The following is a 13,230-nucleotide window of genomic DNA, read 5'->3' on the forward strand; positions in this document are numbered from 1 at the left end:
TAAGCTTCCAGTGCGTTGGCTCTCTCAAACTTGCTCAAAAAATTATTAGCATTTACTTCCAGAGCACCTTAATGATAATAATTAACATTTCACTCCTTTTCTCTCACTTTGCAATGAGCAAATCTACATTAGCATTCACTCACAAACACAATGTCTTCCTTGTAACAGTCATTTTTCATCTAGTGGTAGGCCACGCATGTAAGGATATAGCACGAATTATAACCTCCAAATTCATTCCTCACTAACATAGATGTATCATAAATCAGAAATCAACTATGTCATCAATGATGGAATGAGAAATCTCACATCTTTCCTCAGATTTTATTCATTAGCAAGCAGTGCATAGGTAAAAGAACAAAAAACACTAAACAACTAGCCATGTGTATAGTCACAAAATCAACATCAATTCATAGAACATAAAAAGTTGCCCAATCGCTGGCATAAGAGAAGAACGTGCTAAAAGAGGGTACTTCAGATATCTTCTTGCAATGGGCCCTTGTCACTTATTAATGGTGCTTCTTCTCAAAAAGCCCATCTGGTCCTGCACACAAGGGGGAAAAAGCATCTCAGATAAACAAACCTTGTCCTGATTTAAAACTCGAACAAAAAAAAAATGGTAAATAAACGTGTTTAAGGAGCCTCAAATAACAATTAAACAGGGATGACAAACGTGGGGCATTTCGCTTAGAAGTCTGGATTCACTTGAACTCAACCAAATGTCGTCTTGGATGCCCCAGCCACTATGATGCTATCTGCATGCTATTAATTGCAATCCTAATATAACGGTAAAAAATATGCATCATTATTCATAAAATGTACAAATATCCAGAAAGTTGTTCAACTAGTTCTTTGCAGCTTGAGAATGCTGCTCTTCACTTAATATAGCGTAAATTAGTTGAGGAAAAAGTCATAAAAAGTGCAAAATTATGAAAGTAACAGCGCCTTATTATTCAAGATGCAACTAGAGACACACAAAATAGGTGCGGAATGTGACAACTTACAACAAGATGGCATATACAATAAACTTAATAAATAATCAATAAGCTCTGCCTCTATCAAGTGATAAAACGTCAAAAACACAATAAGAATTTTAAGAAAGCAAAGTATTCTTCTTTTTTTTTTTTGGACAGAACAAAGCCAGAAAATTAACAGTTCATTTATACATACCCCATAGGAACTCCTTGTTGCGAATGTGCAAATATGGGTACGGCTGCATGAATATATACAACATTAAGCAGACATGAGTCAGATTCCAAAGGCAAATCACTCACATCAGCATATAAAAGAATCAACAAGAAACAACTAGGAGCTTTGTCTTGTACTCCACTATGTCATACCAAATGCCAATTGACAGGTTACATATGTGAAAAAAGAAAAGGAACCCTCTAAATTACTAATATACTAAAAACCAAAAGTTTAAGATGGATTGAAAAGAATGCTTACAGGAGGCTCTTCATGGTGGCGATGGCCCTTTGATAGATTATAAATAGCTAAGATAGTGCATGTTGCAATGCCCAAATATGTTATCTTCTCCCACTTTGATGCCTCAGCCACCTCAACTTTGATAGAATGAAAAATCACAAAACCAATCACATGATGAAAACTATACTAGATTTTTTTTTTTTTTGGGGGGGGGGGGGAGAGAGAGAGAGAGAGCAACAACTCAAACCCGAAATTTCAAAACAAACTGTTGAATAACAAAATTCCAATTTCAGATTCCTCCTAATTCCCAACATTTCCCACTAACCAAACAGAATATCAATATAGCCGATCAAAATACAAGGAAATCCCCAGGCAATAAAAATAAATAAATCATATACAGTAATCCATTTCAAACCCTAGAGAGTCCGCAACTCAACGACTAATCAAACTTGTACAGAAAAGGACTTCAAATCACCATATGCTTAATTGAGATCAGATTTCTAAGTTCTAACAGGCCAACAACCAAATTTAGTATATATATATATATACATATATATATATATATATAGAGAGAGAGAGAGAGAGAGAGAGAGAGAGATACAAGCATCGTCGTTATGAGCAGAGGAAGAGAAGCGTCTCTTGGGACTAGCAGGGGCCCGGTAGCCGCCGCGAAGAGTATTTCGAAGAAGATCGGATCGCATAATCGCCTAAGCTATTTTCAAGAGTCTGATTCGAGCCGAAATGGAAACGAAATAGTTGCTTCTAATTGCTTTTAGCAGTAGTCCTCTTCCGTCTCGCCAATACAAAACAAAGCCAAAATGGGCTTTACCCCCAATTTGGCCCCAAAAGTTTTGGGCACAAAAATTAGATTCAAAGAGACCCTTTTTTTTTTAGTATTTTTCTTTTCTACTGCTACAAAATATAATACCCAAAAGTAAGAAAATAAAAATTAAATAATATGATAAATTTATCAAATGAAGCCTTAATTAGCCTAGCAAGGTTTTTCTTTTAAATTCAGGACAAGATTAGCCAAAATATTTAAATCTAATACCAGTGAATCAATATATGAATAACTATATCTTTTAAGCGTAGAAAAGGATTAGTGTTCTACCTTGTTCTAAACAACATTTCATCTCACAATCATTTATAACTAGTAATCCATGATTGCATCAAAACACACCAAAGCTATGAAACTCTTTACTTTGTTTTTATTAGAATAAATCATTTATTAAGAATGAACATTTAAAAAATTAAATGTTCAATTCTACTCCATTTCCATCCACAATCTGAGTGGTGAAAAGAGAGAATAACTGGAATTGCCGATATAAACACTAAATGCTAACAGCAAAATAACTAAGCGAAACTCCCCCACCCACCACTCTGATATATAGACTCTACTCAATTTTCATGGCTAATACCATGGTCATGAGTATTAGTTGGGTTAGTAACACGAGGATCAATGGCTTCAGCAGAATTCTCAGAGGATGCAGACATATTCGAAGTCTGGACTGAAAGCTCCCCAAGTCGCTTGAGTAGATTTCCCTTGACTTGTTCCAAGAAAGCTTTCAATGTCTCCAGCTCGTCCAAGTTGAGTTCCTCAATTGGTTTATCCAACAATGGCATGCCCTGAGCCTCTCTCATTTGCTTTAGCTCCTTTCCTCGCTTCTTTTCAGCTTCCAGTTCTTTCAGCGCATCTGAATACTGCTTGTTAAGCTCACTAAGAGTGGCCTCATGCTCAGCCATATGCTGAGCAAAGTCAGGATCCGGATTCCTTGGTTCAGCATCAGCAAGCCTCTTCATAATCGCTTCAAAGCAGGGATGGCCAAAGGAGAAGGCCTTGCCACCAGGGGAGAAGACAACAAGTGCAGTTTCAACCGTGCATAAGGTACAAAGTTCGCTGGCCTTCTTGAAGATGCCAGATCGGCGCTTTGAAAAAGAAACCTGCCGAGCATTCCCTCCCTGAATCATCTTCATTTGAGTCTTCTTACGACCCATGCTTACAACTCCTGCAATAAAACAACTAAATGGAAAGACGAGTTAAGGAAACTTGAGTAAACATGATGATTTATAGGGCTTTTAGGTCATCACTAGCTCTCAAATCCATAATCGCCATTCCCGGATTGGTCACCTCCAAATCCTTCCATATATTTCATTATGCACGAAATTATGAGAATCCTATCACTCTTGGCTGAATATCTAGGAAAATCATAAATATAGAATATCCTTAGCTGGCATCCTTAATTTATACTTGACGTTTGGTAATTTAAATAGAAATGGGAGTTAAATCCAGAATAGGCATAGTAGACTACCAAAGTTACCTATAGAGAAAAATTCAATGCTGGCTGAATGACTTAAGGACCACCTTATGCCACTTGATGGATTTTTCTCACCTAAATTAAGTCCATCATGAATCCAAGACACAAGCATGCAGGCCCCACATGCAAATGAGATGGGTCTTGCACATATTTTGTGCCATGGATCCGTGGTGGAATGGGCCTAGACAAGAATTTCCCATCACTTGACATTTTCAAACACCAAGATTTAAGCATCATAAATCATCCATCAGGCAAACATATCCAACATCAATCAAACCATATCCATGACTGTAGGTCACATACCGGGTATCTACATTCCACATTTCTAATCTCAACTCAACTCAACTAAGCATTTATCTCAAGAGTTTGGGGTCGGCTATATGGATTCTCTTTATCCATTCTAAACGATTTTGGGTTAAATCCTCAAAAATGTGTAATACTTCTAGGTCATATTGTACTACTTTCCTCCAAGTCAATTTAGGTCTACCCATTCTTTTCTTTCTATCCTCTAGCCTAATGTGCTCTACTTGTCTAACTGGAGACTCCGTTTGTCCACGCTTCACATGACCAAGCCACTTCAATCTCCTTTCTCTCAACTTATTCTCAATTGACACCACTCCTACTTTTTCTCTAATACTCTCATTACGGACTTTATCTAGTCTAGTATGATCACTCATCCACCTTAACATTCTCATCTCCGCAACTCTTATCTTAGACACATACGACTCCTTCAGTGCCCAACACTCACTACCATATAATATAGCCGGTCGCATGACTGTACGGTAAAATTTGCCTTTCAACTTATTGGGAATTTTGCGATCACATAAAACTCCCATGGCACTTCTCCACTTCAATCATCCGGCTTTAATCCTATAACCAACATTCTCCTCACATTCCCCATCTACTTGAAGGATTAAACCGAGATATTTAAAGTGATTATTTTGGGGCAGTACCACTTCATCCAAACTAACTCCTTCCCTATCACCAGTTCGGCTTTCACTGAACTTGCAATGCATGTATTCTATCTTCGTTCTACTTAACTTAAAACCCTTTGACTCTAGAGTACTTCTCCAAAGCTCTAGCTTTCTATTAACTCCTTCTCGCGTCTCATCTATCAGAACTATATGATCTGCAAACATCATGCACCAAGGGATACTCTATTGTATATGTTTTGTCAATTCATCTAAAACTAATGTAAAAAGGTAAGGGCTTACAGCTGAACCTTAGTGTAATCCAATTGAGATAGGAAAATCTCTTGTGTCCCCTCCCACTGTGCGCACAATAGTAGTTGCTCCTTCATACATATCTTTCAACACTTGTATTTACCTAATAGATACTCTCTTTTGTTCTAACACTCTCCATAAGACATCTCTTGGAACACTATCATAAGTCTTCTCCAAATCGATAAAAACCATATGTAGATCTTTCTTCATATCTCTATATTTCTCCATCAAGCTTCTAATGAGAAAGATCGCTTCCATAGTTGAACGACCGGGCATGAAGCCAAATTGATTGGAAGAGATAGAAGTATCATGACGTAGTCGATGCTCCACAACTCTCTCCCACAATTTCATAGTATGGCTCATGAGTTTAATTCCCCTATAGTTTGAGCAACTCTGTATTATTTGAATCCATATCATGAGGTGTGACGAAATTTTTACGCTGTTTGTCACTCACCGCAACCCTCCTCCTTTATCCGGACTTGGGAACGGCTAAGCATAAACTACTTAGGCGGAGTTACATTTCTAATCTAAGCAACCAAATTTTAAAAAATTCCTCAATAAAGAAAGATATCTTACAATGCACATAAAAATTGGTAAGAAAATAATGACCTGAAGAAATTAAATTAAAAGCTCCAGCCTTGATTCATTTTATTAAGTTGCTATAACGTTTCTAAGCATTTGTCAAGTAAAACTAAAAACAAAGAAATACTAGCTACCAGAATGGAATATTATACTGCAAAGGTGGTTTTTTTTTTCTTTCTAAAATGCGGCTCTAACTTTATTTTATCAAACTAAACTTGCCAAGTAAATATGTTCCTTAATCTAGAAAAATTGCCTTATATATTACGTTTGAATTCATGGTTTTAGATTTGGATTAAATATCTTGTTCGGGAGGTTTAGAAAAATATACATTTGAATTTCAATAAAATCCAAGATGAATATGAAGACTAAAAAATGTATGAATTTGAAATAATGATATTGAATATATTATTTGAAGTTCAAATTCATCCTAACAAAGCAATAAAGAAATTTTAAATTTGAGACTCATAAATTTTTTTCATTAGCCAAACAAAATATTTTTAAAATTATGAATTTCAAATCCAAATCCATATATCTAAACACAAACTTATATAATGGTAAGATATGAACCAGGTACTTTAATAGGAAGAAAAATATCCCTGCCAATCAACACACGTACACGCGCATGAGTGCACACACATAACACATCATAAAACAATACTCTCACTCAGTATAAGCATACGTGCAACTCTGAAAACACAAGAGCAATATTTTTTTTTTCATGTTATAATTAAAGTGAGATATCGTAAAATCTCCAAGCAATCATGCTAGTTGAAGAGAAGTCAATAGAGAAAAGTTTAATACCTTAGATTTATTTCCACCAAATTTTTTATTTCAACCAATTAAAATCCATACAAACAAACAATCAACATGGTCTCTACTAATTATATGCACATCATAACCATTTATGATCAGCTTAACAGCTTGAGGCACAATATAACCCAAGTAACATGCATGCATGGGCCATGGCTGGAGATGATAACTTGGGGACCTCCTCACATGTAGAGATCTAAATCCAATTTCATTCGTTTAAGTTATAATGCATCTATCACTAGCATGGAAAAAATTAACTCCACAACTAAGTGACATTTTATGCTCTTCCCCTTAGTCCTTTTCTAATACTAACTAAGCAATGTCACAATGTGATAAATCATTTGTCATTTCCACAAGTTACATGACATAGTAAGAGTTGTAAAATTTGCACAATGCAAGCCACAGGAAACACACATGCAAAATTAAGATAATAATTATATTTCTAGCAATATTATTAGTTCTATCCCAGCACTCAGCTTTATAGTTTCTCTCAATGATTTTTGCAGAATCATGCCAGAAAAAAAAAATTCATGAAACTCTCATAAGCTAAATAAATCGACTCCATCATAAAGGATAAAGTGTGTCCCATCGCACACGTAAAGATAGAATTAGTGGCAAGTGAGTCAAGTGACGCTGATACAATGCACACTAAGATATTTGCTTTGCCAAAGAAAGCGCACCACGTAAAAATCAAAGGACTCAAACAACTAAAACTTGTGCTATTAATTTCTTCAAAGTAAAATATCTCACTTGTCAACCACCAAACAGTAACATATATATTATATGTCTGCATACGGAATGGATCCATAAGAAGTGCCTTGGCTCTGATTAGGCCAATTGCCAACCACATAGAGCTTCAACATCACACCCACAGGAATTTGTCACCCCCAAGCCACACAACTTCTCATACTGTGAAATGCAAACTACAATATGGTTTTGGAAACCATGTCTATTGTTGTATAAGCACATGAACATCTCAGTGAAACTTGACTCCCTCATATTTAACAAATAAATATTCTATAAATTAATAATTTCATGTTTAACCAATACCATTTATTGTTATTCTTTATCTGCTTAAGATAGTAATTTCAACTCAATTCAACTAAACATTAGTCGTACACTAGTTTGAGTTTAATATATAAATCCTTTTTTCCTCTATCATGCCTCCTCAGTATTCATGTTATGCTAGTCCTCATCCTTCTGCATTCCTTATTGTATGATATTACTTCTAAAAGTAGCTACTACAATATCTTGCAGGTGAACCCAATATAGAATGAAAAAGAAAGCAAAAGAAATAGCATTTTCAGCAGCAAACAATTATAATCAGAATCATGCAAAGTGAAGATACAATTTTAGTGATTTGAGACCGAACATATAATATGAAACTCAAAAACTAAAAGGTAATCTTACTTTTACAACAAGCTTCAATTTAGAATCGCCATTTTATCCAAAATTAATGGTTCATGAAGATGTTAAACAAAAGCTTGACTGAAGAAATTTTTAAAAGAATAGGCTTACTAGACAAACTCTAGTAACTAATACCTTGTAATTAATACACGAAGACATATTTAGACAGCATAAGAAATCAGGAATATACTACTAGCTTCATCGTATTTATTTGATATCATGAAAAAGTCCTCAGAAAAGAGGGATAAAAGAATATTTAATGCCCTACAGAATTGCAGAGTTTATTTGTAAAAAGAAGTGAAGCTTAGAGAGTAATTAACATCCCATATCACGATTAGAAGTAATGACCAAACTCCCTTTACGTGAAAGGCTAAAAATAACAATTATTCAGTATTTTAAAATCAAATTAAGAATCCCATTGAAAACCATCATCTTATTATGCTGTGTAAATAATCTTCACAAAAAATAATAATAATACTAATAACTACGCTTCCCTGAAAAATTAGACAATGTGGGCTTCTAATCAGTAATTTCTGTTAGAACTCCAAATCAAGGGCTTCTAATCAGTAATTTCTGTTAGAACTCCAAATCAATCAACAACAAACCAAATGAATATATATTTGACATCACTCACAGCAATGCTTTTAACAGAGACTGAAATTGAATTACCCACTCAATCCCTTATTTGAACACCTATTTGTAAACAATTTTGCATCGATTTTTTGTTCACCTGCATACAATTTGCTTCTTTTTTTTTTTTTCCCCCCTTCCCGCTTGATAGGCAAACAACGAGAGTACCTATCCCGCTACCATATAATATCCAATCACAATTCCAGCGGATTCGAACATGTGAACTATCAATGAAAATAACCCAAACCATAACAAGTAGAAATCAATAATAATTTCTACGCCACAAAAATTTGAATCCAAATTTAGCTGACCAAAATAAAATCAAATATCAAACCGCACAAAGGAAGGTATAAGCAGAAATCAATAATGACGGGGATAAAAATCAGATAAACCTGTAAAGGTAGATGGTCTCTGATTTGAACATAGTCGATTCTACATAAAAACTGGGGAGAATAAATCTCGTGGCAACAAGCATTGAAAGCCATTGAAGAGAGGCGTTCTCGTCCTGTAACTCTGTAAGTGAATACACGAACACTCGGTGCGACTGATGCAATTTTTTCTTAAAAAAGAAAAAACTAAAACGCAGTCGTTTAGCTATTTAAAATTTGGGGGAAAAAAAGAAGAAGGGGAAAATCATGCCTCCCCTAGCTTTATTAAAATCGATTGCCCTTTAATGTTTTAATTTTGGTTAAATTGAACTCTTATATAAAAATTCTCAAATTAGAATTAACACATATAATTTAGAATTTTTTTTTCTATTGAATTTATTGAGCAATTATATCAGATTAATATAATAATATAATATTTTACTTAATTGAGTTTTGATTTATTTTAAATATTTTTTTTAATTTATAAAATAAATTAAAGTTAATATATTTAAAAATTTTTACTTATAAGTATATTTAACGACTTATAACTCAAAGTAAATACCTTCTTAATTTATTTATATTTTTTTTATCATGAATCAAGTCAAAATTATATTGAATTAAAATCAAAGAAAAAAAAAATTTTTACATATATTTTTTTTATAATTTTTAAATATTTTACATACTTTGAATATAGTTATATATATTTATATGCAATTGTGATATATTTTTTCTTTTATTTTTTATATTTTAATAATTTTTTAATTATAAATACATTAAATTATTTTATAGTTCTTAATCAATCTCAATTATATACACATTACAATTAAAAAGTTATATAATTAATAAAAACAAAAAAATAATATATATATATATATGTAACACCCCGAAATTTTAATTTTTATGAGTATTTTGGTATTTTAATTTTATTTAAATTTTAGGAATTTTTTTGAGATTTTTCGGATTTTAAAAATCGGGTTCGATTTTCCGAAAATATAAACTTTGATGATTTTTAAAAATTAATTTAAAGACCACGTGGCAAAACTAAAAATATATTTGGAGTCTACGTATTTTTCTGAGTTTTATGGAATTTTTTCGGAATTTTTGGACCTCGTTTTCGGTCCCGAGGCAGAGTAAAAATTCAAAATTTTGTATTTCGAATCGAACCGGTCGAATCGAACCGGACCGATCGAATCGGACCGGTCTTCTTCTCTTTTTCTCCTCCCTCCCGCGCGCGATGGCTCTCTCCCTTTTCTCTCTCGTTTCTCTCTCCTCTCCACCCCCACCACGCCGCCAATGACGGCTGGCCACCAGCCAAATGCAATGGCCACGCCCAAACGGCGGAAACGCGCAACGCCCCTGCAAGACGCCGCCAGCTTCCCCGGCTAAATCCGGCCGATCCGGCTACCAATTGGACCGGGTCTTGTGTCCAAAATCATCTACTCGGCGAGAGCTTTCCATAGACACCAAGAACGCCGAAATCCATCGAGCGGATTGTCCGATTTTTGCTCGGGAAGATTTTAGCCCATTTCGACTTTTGGGCTAGATTTCTCGAAAACCGTGAATCCCACGAGAAAACCGAGGCCACCAGCACGCTCCATTCGTCGAGAGCTTCGCAACGACATAAATTTCGAATTTTTTCGACACCGTTTTTCGGTGGGTCCCACGGAACTTCGCAGTGTTTTTCCGAGCATTTAATGAGCTTAGAAAATTCTGAAAAATTTATGTACTAACCCCCGTGTTATGGGCTTCGTGTAGGTATCCTCGATTCGCGGAAATTCGACAGTTGACCGGGTCTGCAAATTTCGGGCCAGACAGACCCGTTACCGGAAAAGTCTCCGAATTGGACCGAGGTTTTGGCTAGCCCCCCATTGTCAGACGTCCCGAGCGCGTTCCCGAAGTCGAAATCGGCAAAGGTAAACCCGAACCTTGCTTTTTCGTAATTTTCTAGTGCTTAAATAGGATTAAAAATCCATAAAATATTCGTGGTAGCTTAGAAAATTACGATTCTTTTTGCAATAGCTTAATAATATTGCTAAGAACCGCGGAGCAAAGTTTTATAATTTTTAGAGCTTGTTTGGGCAGTTTTTGCAAAAATGATCAATAATAAGGACTAAATTGAAATTTTACATATTGTGATGGATGATTGATTTGATGGGCCCAGGAGGGGCTGTGTGATATGATTGAACTGTGGATATATGGATTGTGAGTATAGAAGTGTGTTTTGAACCCTTTTGCAGGTTGGGTAGGTCCTAGGTATAGGGGAGACTCTGCCGGATTTTCGGCACGACTTAGGACGCATTGGTCTTTTTCTTTGTTTTGTATTGAGTCAGATTGTATTAAATAATTATAATATAATTGTCAGGTGAGCCGGGACAGCCTTCTTCCTCCGCCCAGCCGCCTCAGTGACCATCGTCAAGTCTGTGAGTAGAATATTAATTTTAATTGTAATTTCGATATTATTATATATTCAAGCATGCCCATGCATCACTTATATGCATATATTTATGTAGTTAAACTCTAGGCACGATTTATGTTGCATTCATAACTGTTGATGTGCCATGGATGTTGTTGTGGTAATTTGGAGCAGTGTGCGTGCGTTGGCGTGCGTGTGATGTGGTGTGGACTATGGATAGGACGGGGTAGTCACGGCTTGAGTAATTCGCTGGGACCCGATCCTTCGAGGGGTAGTCACGGCTTGAGTAATTCGCTGGGACCCTCGATTTGGTTATTAAGTGGAAGTCCGAGCTTGAGTAATTACGGCACGGGTTGGATTTAAGAGAGCTGTATAGGGGATCAGCTCCCATATGTTATGATTGATACTACAGGGTGTGTGAGTGCTCCAAATTACCTTTTTGATGTTATGATGTGAAAATGTTGTTGATGTTGCATTTCACTCTACAGGGTGCATTAGTTCTAGATAGTTATAAAGATTATGGTTAAAATTGATATTTTACTCTCTGAGTCGAACGCTCACTCCTGTTCAATATTTTTTCAAAGCTGAGAGGATTTTATTTTGGTTAACCTGCTTTTCTCCCTCGCAGGTCAATTATTACTGTTTGTATAAACTTGTTAAATCTTAGAATTTCCGCATGTGTTAGAAATGTTATTTGATTTGGGTCTGTAAACAAAATTATTATTTTGGGACCTGTAAACTTAATATGCTATGCATGTTTGATGGATTGGATGAGGGAGCTGAGCTCCCATTTATTATTATGTTGATGAGTATGTGGAGGGTGAGCTGAGCTCCCCAATTGACTATATATTGTGTTTACAGGTCGGGTGAGTCGAAAACTCCCCGTTGGTAAGTCCATTTTATGGCCGGACTCTGTCCGTTTGTTTTCTTGATATTGGGCCCAAATGGGCCTTAGAGTTGGGTTAATGAACAGTTAGGCTTACTACGGGCCTCGGGGGCTTTAGGCTGGCCCAGGTCCTAGTGCCGGTCCGGCCCATAGGTTGGGTCGTGACAATATATATTAACAATCAACTTTTAAATTTAAACAGTTATATAGATAAAATTTTTTAGGATAAAAATTATATAAAATTATTTTAAAATTAAAATTAGAATTGAAATTAAACCAAAACGAATAAAATTGAAGTACTAAGACCAATTTGATATTAAACATTAAAAATTAAACCAAAATCATACAAAAATTTTGATTTAGTTTTCTCTAATAAATAAGCCTAAATCAAAACTGAAATTATACATCTTTATAAATATATTAATTAAAAAATATTAAAGATTTATTTAAAATTAAATTTAATATATTTTAATCATACGCTTTAATTTCATTAATAAATTAAAACTCATTGATATATATAATACATTATATTAATTAAAATATTTAGTCTATTTATTATTTTTAAATTTATTGATAAATAAATTTATTTTTCATTTTATTTATTAATTCACATTTTGCATTTTCTATTATAAGAAATATGTGAAGTAACACACACAAATATATGTACACTTTAATATTTTAAAAAATCTATAACATTAATTTCTTTTTTTTATAAAAAAAATTTATATATATATGCGCGTGTGTGTCACTTAATTAAATTGACCATCCATCAACCAATTGAATTGTTTCAATGCCGTCTTTTTATTAATTGAATTATTTTAACATTATCTTTAGCTTTAATTTATATTATAAAAATCATTCGATTTAAATTTAGATGTCGTCATTTTTATAATTAAAAAAAAATTTCTTATAATTAGCACCATAATATGGCCAATTGAGAGGCAGACTAGAGAAAGAAGACAACAAAAAAGAGAGAGAAAGAGTGTTAGTGTCAAGTGTAAGAGAGATTTTTTTTTTTTTTTAATTGTTAAAAATGCTAATGTGATATTTCTAGCTCAGCTTTCAACTGGAGCACCGAAGGGAATGTATCAGAAAAAGTTTGGGTGATATTAAATTGAAATTGAATGATTTCAATGATAAAAATCAAAATTAAGAGATAATGCTGAAGTAATCC

General features: G+C 34.4%; 2 protein-coding genes across 4 annotated transcripts; both read right to left on the reverse strand.

Moving 5' to 3' along the window:
- Positions 1–288: 288 nt before the first annotated feature.
- On the reverse strand, positions 289–2,311 carry LOC110641974 (cytochrome c oxidase subunit 6a, mitochondrial). Of its 3 annotated transcripts, XR_002492365.2 has the most exons (5): positions 2,024–2,311; positions 1,444–1,559; positions 1,168–1,210; positions 671–774; positions 289–541 (listed from the first exon to the last, which is right to left on the reverse strand). XR_002492365.2 is itself a non-coding variant. In XM_021793897.2 (4 exons), exons 1-4 carry the CDS (start codon positions 2,121–2,123, stop codon positions 749–751), a joined length of 285 nt encoding a protein of 94 aa, XP_021649589.2. In that variant the 5' UTR covers positions 2,124–2,311; the 3' UTR covers positions 289–748. The 3 variants fall into 3 exon arrangements, 2 of the variants coding, with proteins under 2 accessions (XP_021649589.2, XP_021649582.2); XM_021793897.2 differs by having other exon boundaries at positions 289–774; XM_021793890.2 differs by lacking the exon at positions 671–774 and having other exon boundaries at positions 2,024–2,300.
- Positions 2,312–2,608: 297 nt separating this feature from the next.
- Positions 2,609–8,965, reverse strand: LOC110641968 (agamous-like MADS-box protein AGL29). Its single transcript, XM_058150246.1, has one exon. It carries the CDS (start codon positions 3,415–3,417, stop codon positions 2,821–2,823), a length of 597 nt encoding a protein of 198 aa, XP_058006229.1. The 5' UTR covers positions 3,418–8,965; the 3' UTR covers positions 2,609–2,820.
- Positions 8,966–13,230: the final 4,265 nt, after the last annotated feature.

This window comes from Hevea brasiliensis, chromosome 7 (genome assembly GCF_030052815.1).
Source record: "Hevea brasiliensis isolate MT/VB/25A 57/8 chromosome 7, ASM3005281v1, whole genome shotgun sequence".
NCBI classification, from domain to species: Eukaryota; Viridiplantae; Streptophyta; class Magnoliopsida; order Malpighiales; family Euphorbiaceae; genus Hevea; species Hevea brasiliensis.

Bases quoted from the DNA above. Each gene is read 5' to 3' on its own strand.
- LOC110641974 (XM_021793890.2), bottom strand. From the start codon at position 2,123: ATGCGATCCGATCTTCTTCGAAATACTCTTCGCGGCGGCTACCGGGCC. The intron at 1,560-2,023 runs GTATCTCTCTCT...ATTCTATCAAAG, and splicing joins TGCTCATAACGACGATGCTT to TTGAGGTGGCTGAGGCATCA. The intron at 542-1,167 runs GTATGTATAAAT...CCTTGTGTGCAG, and splicing joins CAACAAGGAGTTCCTATGGG to GACCAGATGGGCTTTTTGAG.
- LOC110641968 (XM_058150246.1), bottom strand. From the start codon at position 3,417: ATGGGTCGTAAGAAGACTCAAATGAAGATGATTCAGGGAGGGAATGCT.